At 40.9% G+C, this 20,122-nt stretch overlaps 1 protein-coding gene across 7 annotated transcripts in view; it reads left to right on the plus strand.

Moving 5' to 3' along the window:
- The window catches only part of dcc (DCC netrin 1 receptor), a 427,309-nt gene that overhangs the window by 179,598 nt on the left and 227,589 nt on the right, over window positions 1-20,122 (plus strand). For 4 of the 7 annotated variants that reach the window (XM_070989802.1, XM_070989803.1, XM_070989801.1 and 1 more), the window contains exons 7-8: window positions 826-946; window positions 18,247-18,508. In XM_070989802.1, the coding sequence (XP_070845903.1) occupies window positions 826-946; window positions 18,247-18,508 (383 nt within the window). The remainder of the gene's footprint in view (window positions 1-825; window positions 947-18,246; window positions 18,509-20,122) is intronic. The other 3 variants (XM_070989805.1, XM_070989806.1, XM_070989804.1) reach the window with 1 other exon arrangement.

Consider the following 20,122-nt stretch of genomic DNA (forward strand, 5'->3'; position numbering starts at 1 on the left):
TCCTCTGCTCCTTGCTTGCCTGTTACCAGTCACACCGTCTCACCTGCCACCAATCATACCATCTCCCTAAGCACTTCGCAATAAATCATTAAAACTTAATATGTTTCCTGGTTGTGTTCTCTGCTTGGGTACACTTTCTGAACTAAAATCTGACAGTCAGGAAAAGACTGTAAAAGGAACAGAAACTGTTAGTAGTATAGTATCTTAGTGATCCTAAAAAAAAAAGAAAAGAAAAAAAAGACAAAAGCAGCAGTGTGGTGGGTATAATGTCACTGTTGTTCTTTCATAATCTGATAATCTGGATATCAGTCATAATCTCTTATCCCATAATCTACTGTAAGAGATTACTCACATACATATGCACACACACACACACACACACACACACACACACACACACACACACGTTTTTTTATCACTTGTGGGGACATTACATAGACTTACAGTCATTTCTTGGAGCCTTACCCTAACCCTGACCCTAACCACTATTTGCCTATTCCTAGCCTTATACCTAACCTAACCTAACCTTACCTAACCCATAACCCTATCCTCAGTCTTCACCCTAAAATTTAATGATTTACATTAAGGGGACCTGCATTTTGTCCCCATAAGGCAGGTGAGTCCCCACAATGTGACTGTGTAAACAGATTTTTGTCCCCACAACGTGATAAATACCTAGTCTCACACACACACACACACACACACACACACACACACACACACACACACACGGTCTCTTACTCTCTCTTACACTTTTTTGTTTAAACCATACTAGTTGTATATTTGAAAGGTTTTATTGACATGTTGTATGTGTTGGTTATTCAGGACGGCAGTAATCTTCAGATTTTGGGTTTGGTGAAGTCAGATGAAGGATTTTATCAGTGTGTAGCTGAAAACTCAGCCGGCAGCTCGCAAGCGATGGCTCAGCTTCTGCTCCGAGAGCCAGGTAGGAACACACCCACACGCACACAGACACACAGCTGATACATGTGATGTCCCTGTTGCAACTCATTAATAAACACAAATTGCTGTCATCACCTGTTATCTCAATTCATTCAGTCATGACATAATTTCTTCTCCAGTCTTCCTGTATTTCTTGTGGCATCACTTGATTTCCATCTTCCTGTGGTCATCTGTTTTCTTTTTTCAATCTTTTTCTTGCATTTTGTCACAGCAGTGAGTTCTGTAAATCAATAGACCATGTCTTAAGTAGTATGTAGTACGAAGTTCAGCTTGTGAAACTGGTCTGGGTTAGTCTGAAGTCTCAGCTCAGTTTGATTATCAGTGGTGAAGAGCAGATTAGTTATACAGTTTAGTGTCTGACAAACTGAAATCAGTTTCAGTGTTAGTCTTTGCAATCTTCTGTTCATCAGAGAGAAACATATAGCCACTGTGGCATCTGTTTTGTTAGTTTAGATAATCCTTTGTTCTGACAGCAAAGACCGTTAACAATGTTAAAGCTGTTTGCTATAATACAGACACCCAAATGAAGCTAGAGGGACAGTTCACCCAAACATGAGATTTTTTTCTCCTCTTATCTGTAGTGTTGTTTATTCATCTAGCTGGTTTTGATGTGAGTTGCTGAGGTCTTGAGATGGAACTAGATGGCACTTGGTTTGTGTTGCTCAAAGCAGCAAAAAATACACTAAACTCAATTGCAATGTCCCTTGCCAGAAATCATGATTCAGTTACTCAAGATGATCCTCAGATCTCTCTGGGAGCACTGTTAAGTAGGAAATCGATCAGTTATGTTTAAACTTAACTGTTTTCTTTCTACTGCACTACACTCAGCAACTGCATCACTGCTCAGAAGAAAAAATGCAATTCTCCTCTAGCCGTAGTCTGATATTGCTAGCTTGTGGACATTACTTTATAGCTAACGCTGGCTAATGTTACAGCTCAGCTAAGGAGGATGCTATTAATGTTTACATCCCGCACTGTCATGAACATGAGCTTCTCATCCTTGAGTAGATGCACACTTCCTGCTAGATGGATAAATAGCACCACAGGCAAATGGGAAAAAGATCTATTTTCACATCTAATTAATAATTAATCAATAATGATTTATCATCTCATATTTTGAGAAATATTATTTTTTTAAGAAGTCATATTAGCTATAGAAGTCACAATACAAGTTACGTAAGCCTTAATACAAGTTATTGAAGTGACAATTATGTATTATGGAAGTAATATTTTGGATTTATGGAGATTATGTTAACGGATTACCGGAATGATAATTACAAGTTAAGTTAGGGCTTCCTCCCACAGACCAAAAACATGCTTATTAGGTTAATTGGTGACTAAAATTGCCCCTAGGTGTGAGTGTGAGTGTGAATGGTTGTGTGTTTGTGCCCTGCGATCGACTGGCGACCGGTCCAGGGTGTACCCCGCCTCTCGCCCGTTGATGGCTGGGATAGGCTCCAGCACCCCCGCGACCCCGAAAGGGATACGTAGTATAGAAAATGAATGGATGGATGGAAGTTAAGTTACAGAAGTCTTTTATATGTTATGTTAATAATGATTACAAATTGCATAATAAGTTAAAGTTAAAAAAGTCTGAATTGTGGCATAGGTGTTTACAAAAATGTGTCCTTTTTTTGGTGCAATTATTCTACTTTCAGTATCTGACTATTGATGAAAGACGATATAAAGAAATCTTGCAATTTTTTTGTTTACCATTCCTAGCCTCGCCACATGGGCCTTCATACTCTTATGATATCACAAAACCTGAGATAATACTTGAGCCTCAGGACTGAGCAATGATTCATTTGCAGGACGATGTGCTCTGTTGTGATGTCAGTAAATATTTTTGAATCAGGCTGAGTCACAGCTGAGAGAACAGCAGGACTAGACTAGTCACTGTTTGTTGTGTTGTGTTGTATTGTTGTTCGTGTTGGGGCTAAAGTTAGTCATGTGGTCTGACAGCAGTTACTACACACAGACACACACACACGGACATACATACACATGTACTGATGTGTAAAACAGCAGCTCACCCAGTCTGCAGAATATCTGAATATGAGTCAATACAAAAAAATCACTCTGCATCTGAATAGACCAGCAGCTGTGTGTGTGTGTGTGTGTGTGTGTGTGTGTGTGTGTGTGTGTGTGTGTGTGTGTGTGTGTGTGTGTGTGTGGGGGGGGGGGGGGGGTGTGGGAAAGAGAGAACCAACTAGCCAACTAAGCAAGCAAAGTTTATTTATATAGCACTAACTAACTAGGCTAAATAACTGATATGTTAGTTATCTACCAAGCTGACAAACATACTTTCCATTTAATTGTCTACCTAACTAAGTTACTGAATAGCTAACACACAAGCACACTAGAAAGCCAGCTAATCAACTAAGTAAAGGAATAACTCCTGACTGAACAGTGTGTGAACGCAGTGAAGCTAATGAACACTGTCACACTCAGTAACATAGTAACAACTATTGTATAACTGGTTGAGTCACATGTCTGCTTTCCTACAGTGAACAAAAAATTCATAACTGATAATGTTGTAGCACAAAAAAGGCACTGACAGAAAAGACAGAGCAGCACAATCCAACAGCAGCACCACACACCAATGAGTTATGCAGTGTGAGAAATGTGAGAAATATACACAAATGTATTATAATGTAATTTATTCCCATTCATGCTGTAATCTCAGTAGTTTGTAGTTGTTTTTCTTTCTGTTTTGTTTTAGCTGAATTTACAGGAACCAAAATATCAGGCTCAAACAAATGAGGCAGGAGGCAGAGGAAAGGTTAACAATTGAATGAATGTAATGCAAGAAACAAGTCCAGATATGGCAGAGTACAATGTAGCTGACCTTGAGTGGAGTGTTTTTTTTTTTCAGGGTCTGCTCTCACCTGTACACCTGCAATTACAAAACAGAGGAAGGAAACAGATTGAAACTCACGTCTTTTTCGAAATAATTTGTTCTCTAATAGTCTTTATAGTACCTGCCCCACATGGTGAATATGGTGTGTTAGAAAAATTTAAATGTCACCCAGGTACACAAACACAAAGAGGTTAATGTAGTCTCACAGAACATCATTAACATGATTCTGGAAGACAGCCGGGGCATTGGTGAGCTCAAAGGGCATCACCAGATATTCAAAGTGCCCAATAGGGGTGTTAAAACCCATCTTCCACTTCTCCCCCTCCCTTATCCTCACAAGATGGTAACCATTCCAAGGTCTAATTTGGAGAACACTGTAGCCCCTGTAGTAATTCAAAGGCTGAAGAGATTAGTCGCAATGGGTATATATTTAAGACTGTGATAAGAGAAGGAGGGACAGATTATAGGTGCAGCAAGACAGTCCTGGATATATGTCCCCATGGCCTCCCTTTCGGGGTAAGACAGGTTCTGCAGCCGACTGGAGGAGGTCGATGGCACATTCATAAGGGTGAGGAGGAGGCAGAGAAACTGCCAACTCCTTGCTGAATACTTCCTTCATGTCATGATATTTGGGTGGCACAACGGACAGATCTGGGGAGGACAGGGTCTTATGGACAGAGTGAGACCTAAGCTGGAAGCAGGACAGACTGTAGGCAATGAGAGAGACAAAATGAACTCCAGCTAGCGATCTTGTGGTTCATCCAGTCAATATGTGGATTGTGAAGCTTGAGCTACAGATGGCCCAGAACCAATGGGTTATGGGGAGTGAACATAATACATAAACAGATCTTTTGCAGTCAGTTGAGTTTTTTCACTAGTTCTTTAGCAATGAAGTTCTCCTCTGCCGCGGAATCCACCAAAGCTTGGAATTGATGGAATAGAACACAGAGTAGCAGGTTACAGCAATTTAAGGTTGGATGAGTAGTTTAGGGAAAGCAGGCGCCCATTACTTCATTCCAAAAGCACTCAACCACACAAACCACTGCAATTCCCCTGTTTTAAAATCAATAGTCTTCCAACCACTTCTCCTGCACATCTCCCGCATCTGAGAGATCAAACATGTCTATGACTCAGATTAAGCCTTCAAAAGACAAATTTCCCAGCTGCACTCTAGCATATTGTGCCTCCTCCCATTCTAATGCTGACATTTTTAAAAACCCAATCACATAACGAGTTTTAGGAATATCGGAGGGAAGATGAATGGTTTCTGACTGAATATCATATTGCATTGAAAAAGAAAGCCACAACATTTACCCAACTCTGCGGGAAATGGCTCTGGGTCCTTAGCATGGGACTCTCTGACAACAGGCTGCCTGAAGTGGGGGTTACATCTTCGGCAGCAGAGGGACTGAAATGGAAGATGAGATATTGGATTGTGCGTTAATGTGATGTAATGTCGACATGGCCCGTTGCTGGGCATGAATCGCCTCTAACATTTGTCCGAGTTGTCCTAAAAGCTGTCTTTGGTGGTGCAGAGCTTGCTGTATGCCCTAAATCTCATTATCGGCTGGGTCCACGATGGTCGAATTGTTCTGTTACGTCTCTGGTGAGAGCAGACAGACAGGGTATGGACGACAACAGGTGAGGAGTAGACACCATGTAGCAAGGCAGGTGATTCCATAAATACTGGTTGAAACCTTGATGCTTATACACTGTGAAGTCGGGTGAGTCTTGATTGCTTGATTGAGTGGAACTGTGACTCGGACTCAACAGACAGGGGAGAGACACAGTAGACAAAAGTAGGGGGACACACAAGAGCACAACGGGAAAAAAGGAGGGGAGACAGATCTCCAGAGATCTCCACACCTTCATTTACTTTTCCTCAGATCTCCAGATACCCTGATTAGGTTTGTTCTCCTGTAACTATGATGTCTGCTGGTATGCTGATAAACCATACTTATAATTGACCATGACTATTAAAATTGTGAATTTGACTGCTGGGATTGTAAAACAGAATTCATGGCGGTTGAGGACTGATAACCCCAACCCTTGAGTCGGTATGTCACAGAGGGCTGACTCATAAAATGTCCCCGACTTCACATATGAGTAAAGACAAAGACTGAAATAAACATGAAGAACCTGTTGTCAGATGCAGGAGAGTTGTCACCTGTATGTCTTCAACTAACCTGGCCATTCTTTGTTTGTTTCTTTGTTAGTTTCTTTGTCTCTATTGTAATCGCTGTTCTTGTGTCTCCCCTGAGCCAGCAGCACAGATGGCGCCCCCCCCCCCCCTTGTGCGCGCACACACACACACACACACACACACACACACACACACACACACACACACACACACACACTAAGAGGGTCAGATGTTTGCTGTTATCACTTGGTTACTATCACCACGGGAACTGAGCATCCCAGCAGGCTCATGGCGGCCAATCAGACAACACCCATGAGAAATCATGCCGTATGTGTGTGTACGTGTGTGTGGGCGTGTGTCAGCATACCATCTTGTTACCCTTGATGATGCCAGGTTTCTTCATCCTTGGAGTGACTCCTCACACACACACACACACACATACACACCCTTTCACATACACACACACATAACATTATTTGAGCTAATCAGCACTGTCACAATCAGTAATCAGTTTGTCTAGTTAGCCAACAGTTAGTTGAATGAGTCAGGTCTTGATAAGCTGGAGCTCAAAGTGTTGTGAAACAGACAGGGATGCTGAGGAATAGACAACTGAAAGCTGTGAGACTGAACCAAGGAGCAAAAAGAGGCGAAGAAGCTCTTTGAACTGCTGAGTCTGCAATATTTTTCTGTGTTGTCAGATGACCCCTTTGACATCACACGGGGTGTATGGTTGTTGGAAGTCATCTTCTAGAAATGAGAACTCATATATTTCTTCAATGAACTTGACAAATGATAAGATAACTGCTTCTAACAAAGGTACCACAGCTTCTGTGACAACTGACAATGGCATGGGATGGATGCATTAAGTTACTGCTAATTAGAGCGTGTCGAAATTGACATGCATTTATACTGTCTTATTTTACTTTTCTAGTGTGTAATCTTATTTCATTCCCATCTGATACCTCATGTCATTTTAAAACAGCTTGTGTTGTCAAGTGTTGAGACAGACAGGTATAAAGAGGTTCCATATATTTGGTGTGTATGTTCATACATGAGTGAAAGACATTACCCCTATCTCTATCTTTCTCCTCTACAGTCTCTTCATTCCTCTCTCGCCTGCTCTGCAGTACAGTCTCTGTGAAATCCTGGGCTGGATCTGATCTGAAAGATGGATTAGGACTTAAACCTCAGACCACTGATCTGATGTCTCTTCTTGGCCTCATCTTGTCCTTCTCTTCTTTCATCTGTTTGCCTTTCGCTTCTTCCCTACCTAGTTTCTATCTATCCATTTATCTGCCTTCTTTCTCTCTCTCCCACCCCTCTCCTCATTTTATCCTGCTTCTTTCATCAGTCAGAAAATGAGCCAAGATGACAGAATTCAGGGCAAAAAATTTGGAAAAGTGATTATTTACAAATTATTACATTTTCTCACAGATTCTAAATAAGTTGTGTGTGTGTGTGTGTGTGTCGTGTGTGTGTGTCGTGTCTATGTAAAGGTGTGTCGTGTCTATGTAAAGGTCTGAGGTCTGAGAAATGTATAAGGTGTTATTGCTGCTTGAAGGTCAGGACACACACTGTGTGTATTTTAAGGTGCTGCAGTTCTACCTATCTATTTTCTTTCTTTCTTTCTTTCTTTCTTTCTTTCTTTCTTTCTTTCTTTCTTTCCCTCTCCTCTGTTAGTCATTCTTTCCCTCCTTCCTGCTACCCTCATCCTTCTTTCGCCTTTGTGCCCGTGCATTACTCTTTCATTCTTTTCATTCTAAATAGTATTTTCTTTTTTCTGTCATTTCTTGCTCCGTATTTGAATCATTTAATTTGCAAATTAAATTGGTTGTTTGGTAATAATGTTTAGTTTCCTTGCTACAGACCTGATTTATGATTGATAATATTTCCAACTTTCCCAAAAAGAACATTGTTCTTTGCCTTATCTTTGAGTGATGGTCAGGTCCTGAATTTTAGCAGAATATTAACTACAAATAATAAAAAAAAAAACATAGATCAAATGATTTTTGAACCCAGAAAAAATGTATGGCATTATTTCTTGCAAAACCTACTCGAGTTCTTCAGTACTTAATGTTTGGGCCAAGGATTGTTTCATAAAACAAACAAGTATTCATAGTTGATCTTGATTAGGTAGTTTGAGAGATGAAATGATTTACATTTGGTAAAAACATTTTGCATGTTGTGAGCAGAGTGAACTTGCCCAAGTCCACCAAATTAAGCGACAAAATACTTTGTTTGTCCTATAGAATGAATGTTCTATTTCTGATCTGATGTTTATGTCAGCAGTGATTTATTTTATTTAGGTTTTCCATTTAAATACAAATAGATGTTGTTTAAGGACAATTGCTGAAATAACTGATGCTGCAAAAAGAGGACACTCTCAAGGCCGCTGTGGCAATCAGTGACCCAATCAGTCACTGAATAGGAAAAACTGAAATCAGACAGTGTTTTGTTTGTCATATGTCTGGTAATGTCTTGCTGAGTTGAAAAGTCAGGGGTCTATATCCCATTCTTCCTAAGTGGAAACCACATCTTGTGTGACAGACAGTGTGTGGGTATACGTGCATGTTCATGGTTTGTTTTTAAGTGTATCAAGGGTGTTACTGGAAAGACAGTGATCACTGAGCTGGCATTTTCCTTGCAAATTTGGAGGATGATGGTTTTTATATTACTTCATCATGTAAAGTTTGTGTGTTGTTGTTGTTGTTCCCTTGGTAGTTTATGTGAGTACAGATAGTAGTTGCTGTGTTGCTGTGCTGTGCGATCAATAATTAGCAACAGCCACGATTCAATGCAACTATCTGAGTCAGCATATACAGTCAGACCTAAATGTGATTGGTGAAGATTTGACTCAGCTGTGTCAAACCCACCCCACGCCTTCTCCCCTCCCTCCTTCCAAGTTGGGACTGAGATGAGAAGGGGGAGTAGATGTGCAGGCAGCACAGTGCGCTGCGCCTGCGCCATGCCGGTGGCGGAATCGAAAATAGAGACCTTTGTGATCATGAAAAGATCAAGTTCATATGAAAGAATAAAACCATTCTGAAAAAATGATTTATGCCCAAGTGATCTTGCATTAGGAAGAGCTAAGTGCAATTCATTGGGCATACTGTCAGACTTTGAAAATGACATTTTCAATGTTTATACATTACATAGGCTATTATTAAAAAAGAAAAGAAAAGAAAAGAAAAAAAAGAATACATATATATAATTTTAGATATTTGAAGGTAAGGAAACAGTGTTAACATTTTTTTCTTATCTTGTCCCCTTATATTAAATGTTTCCCTTTTTAGCTTTTTTGTCTTCTATTCTGTTCATGCTCTCCTTTTCTGTTTTGACACCTCTACTTCAAGTAAGGTGACATCAGCAGACAGAAACAGAATGAGAGAGTCATCCCACATCATTTTGTCACTACTGGAAGAGAAAAGGTAGAAGGATGATCAGGATCAGGATGGGCGGTGAGAGAACAAGAGGGGGGACGAGGAAGACAAGAGGATAATAAATAGAGAGAGGATAAGAGAAAAAATTATATCGCAAAACACAATTCTGTGGAAGCTAGAAGAGAAAAGATAGAGGGAGGATATGCATGGATAGAGAGAGAGTGTGAAGAAGAGAAAAGAGAGAGTAAGAGAAGGGTCAAGCGAAGGGCAGGGTGAGGAAGAGAGAGAGGTGAAGAGAGGGAGAGGAAGTGTGTCAGCCATGACAGATTTGTATTCCACAGTGTGCGTCTGACCTTAGCAAATCCATCACATGCACACACACACACACACACACACACACACACACACACACACACACACACACACACACACACACACACACCTTATCTCTCACACACAATGAAAGGCTTCTATTCCTTCACCTCCTCTCTCTCTGTGCACAGACACACACAAACACGCGCGCGCACACACACACACACACACACACACACACACACACTTTACGATACTCCCACTCTACAACAGAATGTGTGTGTAGGAGGGTAGGGGTGTGGGAGTGCCTGTCTGTTGCCATGGTGACGACAGCCTCTTCTCCTCTCCAATCCTCCATCCTGTGAGGACCAGAAGAGTGTGTGTGTCTGTGTGTGAATGTGTGTGTTGGTGGGGGTTGCATGTGTGTGCATTTGTGTGTGTGTGTGTATGAGAGAGAGAGAGAGAGAGAGAGAGGTAGAGATACATATTAAGTGTTTGCCTGAGAGCAAAAGAAGGAACAACAGTGTGCAAGTGTGTGTTCTGACCATTTGACCAATGTTATTTGACCTAAGCAAACACAAAAAAATTCCTGCAAATGTTATGAATTTTAAATATGAATCATGCATCAGCATCCTGTATACACATTGCATACACTGATTGATTAACAGAATATCCATCCATCCATTATCTATACCGCCTATCCCTTTCGGGGTTGCGGGGGGCTGGAGCCTATCCCAGCTACAATGGGCGAGAGGCGGGGTACACCCTGAACCGGTCGCCAGCCGATTGCAGGGCCACATGCAAGGACAGACAAACATTCACACTCACACCTACGGACAATTTAGAGTCATCAATTAACCTAATGAGCATGTTTTGGTCTGTGGGAGGAAGCCGGAGTGCCCGGAGAGAACCCACGCATGCACGGGAAGAACATGCAAACTTCACACAGAAAGGCCCTGCCTGACCCGGGGATCGAACCGGCAACCTTCTTGCTGTGAGGCACGCGCACTACCTGCTGCGCCACCGTGCAGCCCATTAACAGAATATGATCATTAAAAAAAAAAGAAATACCCATGCTTGTGGAAGTAGGCAAGAAACACAATATGATAAATATATATTATATATGAAACCTAAATATTTGTCTATTTGTGCTTATGCGCGTGAATTCAGTTGAACATTTTATGATACTGCATTCATATTCCATGCTTGTATTGGAAAAAAGACTTCTCTTATTGGAGGTTAGTTTGTGTATGTAGTGTTCACATTAAACTCTAAACTGTTGGGTTTAGGAGGTCAAAGCTTATGAAGCAGTAAGTAACGCTTTCTAACACTACAATCCACTCTCATAGCTGGGTTTTTATTTATATATTTTCCAAAAACTGTCTCCTGTAAATAGTTGACTGATCAAACAGTATGATGTAGCTGTCATGACATCCATGGTTTTGTCCTCTAGATTTTGTCTAATAGATATAAGATATAGATGGCCTATTTGCACATGCAGCAGACAGGGAGCAGCATTATCATTTGAACTCCGGTTTCTGCCCACCTGATGAATGTAACTTTTAGCTCTGTTTTTGGTCTCCACCAACTCCTAACAAAAATACCTGGCTCTTTAGCTGTTAAATGCTTCACCATGCTCTATTAGGCAATATTAGATACCCAGAACAAGTGCTCCAGCCATCAACACATTCTCATCCCATCTCCTTCCTGCCAGAGAGCCTTGGTTGTAGTTTGGATAGGTTGAGACACCAAAACTACTTGGTTATGTTTAGCCATTAAAACCACTTGGTTAGGTTTAGAAAAAGATCTTTCACTTTTGCTTTCACAAACCCCAGTCTCCTGGGTGAAAGTTATGTATTTGTTTGACTCATTAATCTACCTCAAATTCGTCCATGTGTAGTTTTTGCTCTTTATAGTATGTCACCTTGCTCTTGTCATCTAATATTGTCATAGACAGGTGTGTCATGCCGCACAACTAAGCATTGGTATTTGATGCCATTGGAATGAGACTGGGTGGACATTTCAAAGCTCTGATAGTAATGTGGTGGTAATTCTCCTCACTACAAATGACCCGTCTCATACCAGATATTGATTAGAGCAGTTCCAAGTAAGTGTACATGTAAATGTTCATTATTTTTTTAAGTTTGAATAAACAGAGATCCTTCCACAATATTGTGTCAAAATAATCAAAAAGAAAACGTCAGTACATGCCAGTGCATCCTTGCTTGGATGAAATTTATTTTGTTCCGTTGCAGATTTCCTCCTACTCCTTCACTTTCTCCTCCTCCCTGCATTTTTCCTCTGTCAAGTAATTTCTTTTTTCTCTTCCTCTTCGTCTGCCTCTCCTCTTGTCACCTCACCTTATCTTCTGTGTTCCTCCTTCCCCTCCACTCCCCAACCATCTCTCCTCACCTCCCTTTCTTCTGTCTTTCACCTCCCCACCACCACTCCTTCTGTTTGTCCTCCACTTCTTTCTCCTGCTTTTCCTTCTAGTCATACACCTTCACTTCTTCCTCTCTCTTCCATCCACCTCCTCTTCCTCCTTCTCTTCATGTCCCTCTTCCTCAAGATAAGAGGTTTTTTGCTCCAGACAGGTGCTGGTCTGACTCTCTCCCTCGCCTTCAAAACAACAAAATAAATCAAGACACAGCCACAATCTGCCTGCTGAGTGCAGTGAGCAACAAGCAGTGACCCAGCGATGCCCCGAAATGGCTTCAAAGCACCTTGAGATGATGAATTTAATGAAATTATGTTCAATGAAACCTGTTTGATATGGAAGGAGAGAGACATAAAGTTGTACCAGCCTTTGAGATATATAAGTTTATATATGTATGTATAGAATAGAACAATGTCGATCCATTACTTTTGTCACAATATGATGCATTGTGTTTCAAAGCCAGTAGGATTTGTTTCAGCTGTGATAAGAATTCAGTATCTTTTCTGTTATTGTTAGTTAAGAAATTGATTGAAATGAATCAGAAAAAAAAAAACAATTATTTAGTAGTGATACACTGGATACTCATCAGTCGTTGAGGAGGAATTGTCACTAAAATGCTGCTTACTGGGTGTTGTTAACCTCAGTTCTTGGGTCAGTGTCATTGTTATGTGCTGGGGGTACATTTTTCACCCTTTTCCTCAGTTGGTATATTTTCCCTCGCTATTTATGTTGAATCTAGTTAGGTATCTTTTCCTTTTTGAAGTTATGTTTGTCTTTGGTTATTTAAGTCTATTCTTATAGACTTATTTCGTTATTAGGTTTTGGCAGTTCTCCTGCTCCTCCTATAATTAGGCTGGTTTAGCTCTCTCTCTCTCTCTCTGGCTTCTTCTTGCCTCTCCCACCTCACTGGCTCCACCTCGCTACCTGGGGCGCACCTCGTTCCCATGCGCGCTCTTGCCATCAGCTGTTCCACGCCGCTGGCTTCAACCATGCCAGTCAGGTCGCCGTTTTTCTTTTGTTAGTATAGTCTTCTTTTCCTGTTTGACCTGGTGGGATCGGCCGCCCTGTTTTCACTCTTTTCTTTGGTTGGGTTTAGTTTGGGGTTTTCTTTTAGCTCGGGTGTTGGCACCAACTTCTACGTCCCTGTACAGGGTTGGCCCGGTGCCGCACCCTTTGGTTTTGTTTGGCCGACCTGCCAGGTCCACCTGTCAGTTCATTACTTTGATTAATTTTTGGGCACGGGGTTGTTAAGGGTTTTTTCCTCCTCTTTCAACAAGAGTTGCGAACATCCAACTTAATGAAAACAACAAAAAAATTAATTGAAAGTTTAAACCCTTAACTTTGTTTCCTGTGTCCTTTATAAATATGTTTGTCCCTTCTTATGGGTCATAACAGTCATCCTGATCAGTGTCATCCATTTTGAATTTGGTGTTTTGACTATCAGCTTTCACTTGAACTGAGAGGTGCATTAGCTGTCAATGTTTAAGTTAGCACACACGCTGCTTTCTTAAATAAGAATCTATCACTGAGTTTCCACAAACTAACCCTGATGTGTGACACTCCGTATCTACTTTTGTTTTGTTAACAGAGGCCATGATGCACTGTTGAGTTCAGGGACGACTCTAAAGAGCATCTACTGTTTTATATTATTTTCTTTATTGTCTGCCTCTGATATTCATTCCTAGACAAATATGTTGGCAAAAATGAAGCAAAGCGTTACGTCTTTTCAGCTGTACAATATGTATCACTATCTGTGCAACTCTAATATAGAAAGATGAGACAGAGGCCTCTTCTTGTTTTTTACCAGATTTCTTTGAAGTCAGCATAAACCATAACTGACACAAAACAACTAAACACAAATACTGTTTTGCATTTGCTAATTAACTCCAGCTGCTTCTACCTTGCAATTTTTCTGATTGCTATTAAGCTGTCGTCATTGAAACTGAGCACCTTCATATTAAAATCAGGGAAGGGAGAACCCCTTTGAACTGCTGGAAGGTTTTTAATGTGAAACAGTGCAGAACAGCAAATTTAAAAAAGGCAGACTGATGAGAGGCTTGTCACTACAATATGAAACCTTTTAAAAAGAGGAAATTAGAAATGAAGCTTTGGTTCTCTCTACAGTTGATGTGCATAAAGAACCTGCCCATTGTTGTGAGTTAACTTCATTTTTGACAGTTTGACTTGCTTCACTGCTTTAGTGTTTAATTTTTCAGTCCACACCTTTCCTTAATAATCATTTTTCCAGGTCATTCTCCTCATCTCTCTACTGAAACATATATCTATTATCCAAAAACCCCACAAAGAAGAGAGGAATAGATGGAAGATGAGAGGAAAATATTTATCTTCTTTCCTCTCGTAGTGCTGATATTTCTGCAACGCTGGCCTCCATTGATCGGAGAAAGTAGAAGGTCATCCATATCGTCTGGGTGTGCATACATACCTACGCCTTAGGGTCACCATTCTGTTTGTGTGTGTGTGTGTGTGTGTGTCATTGTGTGTGTCATTGTGTGTTTGTATGGGTGTGTGTTGTCACTTCCAACATCGATCTGCTTTGTGATGAAACGCCTTCCCATCAGCCCTTTCATGATCACTCAGCAGGAGGAAGAAGAAAGAGGAAGTGTGTGCATGTGTGGAAAAAAAAACACAATTGTGTGTCTGTGCATCACATATTGAATCAATCCTGTTGTTCAAAGACAGCTGAACTCTAGGAAACACGAGGGGTTTTATGAAATTGTTTCAGTTTTTAACACCAAATGCACATGTGCTTTAAAGGAAGAGTCAACACTGTACAGAGAGGGTACAGTTAGTCAGGGTGTATAATGCTACACAAAATTACAGAAAAAACGTGTTGAATGTTATTGTCTGTAGGGTCATTGTTTGCTACATTTCTGCAGCAGTAGGAAAAACAAAAGGAATGCTCATACTCAACATTCATTCTGTTTTCAGGTTAGACACAGTCCAGTAGCTTTCTGTAGCTCTGGAGGTTCATTTATCAGAGCTCTTGCTCATTCATACAGGACAGTAGATACAGTAGATTCCTGGATAGTTGTATCTTCTCTTCATTTAGGGCAGGGGATCATTTCTGGATGACTACTGTATTGCATGCTCTCATTTATGCAGGGCAGTGGGTAGTTTCAGGACATCTCCAGCTCCTGCTCCTTTACATGGCTGTTTAGGGGACCATGAGCACAAATAAATGCATTCAGTTGGTGGCAAATTCCAGATATTTGATTATTTGTATGCTGAGAGACTCTATTTTAGTTCAACTATGTCTGTCAACAGTTATTTGTATTCTACCACTCTTTATCCAGTGTTGCTATAACTTTGCAGGAAACCACAATGCTCCCAAACAATAGGTCTAAAGGACATGAGAGCCTTGTGTATTCCACACAGTAGGGAACTCACAAAATGTTGATAAATAGATCTAGTTTAATGCACACCTAATTTGGTGACAAATCTACACACGATGCATTCCATTTTCTTCAAAATCCAGCACACATATGGAAAAGTGTGATCAAATCAACCAAGACATCAAACTCTCCGCTATGTTTCATTTTAGTTTCTGCTGTCAGTCCATGAATTTGTAGTGAAATTATTCAAAACATAAGGTATTAAAATGTAGAGATAAGATATGAAGGTTTCACATTTGCCAGAGTTTGAGGCAAAAACTTGAGAGGAAGTGTGTGGTTTCACATAGCCATTATAAACATCATTCACATAAATGAATTCACTCTCTGACCCAGAGCAACACATCTGAACTATAGTGGATACATTTACATGATATGTCTTGATCCCCCTCATGCTCCTAAGAGGGTGAACCCTTTTGATTTGAATGAACTCTAATGCTACCCTCAGTGCAGTCTAGTGTTTTGGACTTTTGGTGTGTTATGTTTTGCTGAATGTCAACATATGTGTGTTTTACAGAAAAAAGTAGTGTGTTAACAATAGTCTGGTGTGTATTAAGGTTAAGGTAACTTGTGATAATGAGGCGCTCTCAGAGCTTGGATCATTACTCAGAACCACTGATTATTACAGGCTGATCAGGCTGTTCGGTCAGCTCTCTAAAGTCACTTCAGTGTGTTTGGGGTGTTTTTGGTGCCGATGGTGGTCTGCAAGTTCAGTCTGTGACCTGCATCTCCTGCTTTCACAGTAATAACATCACGGCAAAGCCATGTCACACAACAGAAAGACACCTAGAATTACTGCACTGTAACACAAGGCTTTTACTGAAAATGACACACACACACACACACACACACACACACACACACACACACAATTTTCACAACGTGTAACTGTCAGTACACAACACCCACAGCACACACAGCTTTCAAGGTAAATTAATGTATACACACTCAGCTTTCATAATAAATTACTGCAAACAGAACACACACACTCTATACCTCAGTGCCTCATTGGACAGTAAAAGAAAAGTAGGACATCCAGATTTTTGTTTTATGTTTTCTGTCTCTACTAGAATCATAGAGGATTGATATCACTTTCATCTCTGTGCTTTCAGTAAAAAGACAGCAGGAAACTGTTCCACCAAGTCAGGTCAAGTCAAATACATAAATACATTTTATTTATATATCCCAAAATCACAAGTCACAATTTGCTTCAGTAGGCTTAACAATCTGCTCAGCCTACAACGCCCTCTATCTTTAGACCCTTGATTCTTCCCTAGTGTTCTTTTTTCTTTTTTTTTTTGGGGGGGGGGGGGGGGGGGGTCTTGTGCAGTTTAATCCACTTGTATCTGCTTTTTTTTCCATGTGTCTACATGCCTTTATTCTTTTTTCATGCATATAAGTCCACCTTCAGGTCACTTAGGTCACATAGTACGCACACGCGCGCACACGCACACAGATACACACACACACACACACACACACACACACACACACACACACACACAAGATATTAGAGATTTTATGCACTCACCTACAATAGTGGGGATTTATAGGAATAAATATCCATTTTAGCTGGCTCAAATGAGGCCTGAAATTGAGTGCCAAGAGAGAAAGAGAGAGAGCTCAACAGTCTTCTTCTGCATAAATAGAGTTTGAGGAAAGAGAGAGGAAGAGGGTGAGGGAGAGAGGGATATGAAGAATATTTGTTGCATTCTGGTAAGGTTTAGGCACCACAACTACATGGATAGGTGTAGAAAATAAACTACTTGGTTAGATTTAGAAAAGGTTTTGGCTTGGCTTTCGCATATGTGATGTAAGTTAAAAATGTTGCTTAAGTTCAAATAAGTCAGTGTTGACTTTTGGTTTCATACTTGACAAGAACATAGGGACAGGTGTTTGTTTGACCCATCCATCCAGAAAAATTCTTCCATCACCCCTGTCATAATTGTTACTGCCATGAGAGGTCGCGGTGGTAGGTAAGCTAGGACGAGTGCTAGCAAGCTTTTCCTTCTGGTAAAGGCCTGGACACACCAAAATCTAAAATGGGCAAATCTTGCGGTAAAAAGCTATTCATTCAGCTACAGTAGTTTACTAGTGTTCACATATTCTGTGAAGAGTTCAGTTATCACTATCTGTCATGTGACCCTTGCCTTGCACATTGTATCAGTCCCTTGAGGCAGCTGTATGTGCTTGGTGACAAGTCAGCCAGCTCCCCCTACTTAATTTGCATATTAATATTCACTCACAATGTGGGCTCATGATAAGAACATTTCTGAATACCAGTATCAAATGAAAGGCCTGTGATCAGATGTCCAGATACAGATCACTAGCTAATCCTGGTTCACAGATTCAGGATCTGCAGTTTATGTGTCCCTCATTTTCGTCATATACTGTAACCAATTCAGGAATTGCTCATATTATACCAGGATGGAGAATCAGCAAGTGTTTTATGAGTTTTTACTTTCAGATTATTGACACCTGTTGAATGATGACTATACTCCTTAGATGCTCTGTCACGTTTTCTTCTTGCCTGTGATCTTCTTTACCACTCTTCTTCTTCCTTTTCTTCCTTCTTGTCTTTTCTGTTCCTTATCTGCTCATCTCATCTGTCCTTTACTCCTGTCATTTTTTCTTTGCTCCACCTCATTTGCTCACCTCCTCCCCTCTACCTCCCTTGTCCTCGTCCCTGCTTCTCCTCCATTCCTCCGTCCTCCCCCCTACCTTGGATGAACTGTTAACAGATGCCACAATCACTCTAAATAGACCTGCCCACACGCCTCCTCCTTGCCCTCATCCTTCTGGCACCCCTTTGACTTATTCCTCCTCCTCTGATCCCCCACCAGTGTCCCCCAGTCCAGGCGTTGCCCTCCCCTCTTCCCCCCGCGACCTGGTCCCTGTCCTAGTGTCCAGCCGATTTGTCAGACTCAGGTGGCGCCCCCCAGAGGAGACAGGAGGAGCTGTGCAGACCTATGGAATTTATTACTCTCAAGACGGAGTCGAGAGGTAAGAAAGGACTTTTTTTTCTTTGTCTCCATAAGGTAGAGGTTCCCAAACTGCAGTTCAAATAAAATAAGCAAATGAAGAATTACACTTTAGTTGAAATGCTCAAATGTACACCTGAACCCATGGTGTGGCATAATGAACTCTTAAACCACCTGTAGAAGAAGAAGATGAAGAAGAAGAAGAAGAATTTCCTTTATTCGTCACATTTTTTACACACATGCAGAGTTAAGGAGGAAACTGTACATGCCATGCACATGTGAAATTATTTCCCGCTATTTGACCCATCCATGGTCAGTCCTTCCTCCAGCAGGCACCAAAGGCATGGTGGAGGACACGCCCAGCGCCCACAGCAGGATTTGAACCGGAGACCTTCTAGCTGTGAGGCGACAGTGTTACCACCGAGCCACCAATGTAATGTTTTACATCACTCTGTGGTGACCTCTGAAGGGACATGACCTCATAACGATAACATCTAAAAGTACATGTAGCTTTAGGTCAGGCATGTCCAAACTATTCCACAAAGGGCCGAGTGGCTGGAGGTTTTCTTTCCAACCAAGCAGCAGCACACCAGACTTGACTCATTTCATCAGCTGATCTCAGTCTTCAGACAGCTGATTGGTCAGACTGCATCCTCTTGATTGGTTGGAGGAAAAACCTGCAGCCACACGGCCCTTTGTGGAATAGTTTGGACATGCCTGCTTTAGGTATTCCTACACATCCACTTTGATTTGGCAACCCCCACAACATTGGATAAAACAAGAAATCACATCACACTTCCTTCACTGGTCCATCTCAGCAACAAACAGGTGACATTCGGATACCACAAAACTGAAAACAAGATGTTGCTTGTCCATGAATTTCAAGTTCAGAGAAGTCATGTATATCAAATGTGTAAAAATCAGCTTTATATGAGAGATTGCGTGCTGCCTGCTGTCAAGGCAAAAACACAGTTTGTACGGGAACACTGAGAATGCAGTTATATGTTTATGAACAGTGTATTCACAATAGACACAAGCTATATCTTGATGTGAAAACAGGATCTACAGCATTTTACTTCTAAAAGGAGATCAGAGCCATGGTATTCAGTTACAGGTGTTAGAATACCAACAGAGGTGAGACTGAAATGATTGGAACTTGGTGATTTCAGACAAATCACATCAGTGTGGTGGATTTACTGGTTACGCAGAGGTCATCTTTAAAAATTTCCTGTTTTCCAGGAAAATCTCAACTAAATACCACTTACCATTTTGAATTGCATGCTCTACATTAATAAAATTATTGGACAAGTTTAAATTTCCAATGAATCCCAAGGAGTCATAAATGTGTGTACCAAAATCCATGACAATTTATTCTGTTGTTGAGACATTTCACTTAAAACCACAAACCACGGAGGAAAATCAGTGGATCATCAGTGTCACTAAGATTAATTCTCTGGGCACAATCTCCTGCATGTATATACAAAATTTGGCAATCCATTCAAACGTTGCTTAGATATTTCAGACTGGGACTGACAGACCAACTCAAAGACTGACACTGCCATCCCTAGAGCTACCTAAAAAGATTGTAGACTTGAAGGTGTGTGAACCATATTACGATATCACAGGAAGCTCCATA

Source organism: Chaetodon trifascialis, chromosome 20 (genome assembly GCF_039877785.1).
Source record: "Chaetodon trifascialis isolate fChaTrf1 chromosome 20, fChaTrf1.hap1, whole genome shotgun sequence".
Taxonomy (NCBI): Eukaryota; Metazoa; Chordata; class Actinopteri; order Chaetodontiformes; family Chaetodontidae; genus Chaetodon; species Chaetodon trifascialis.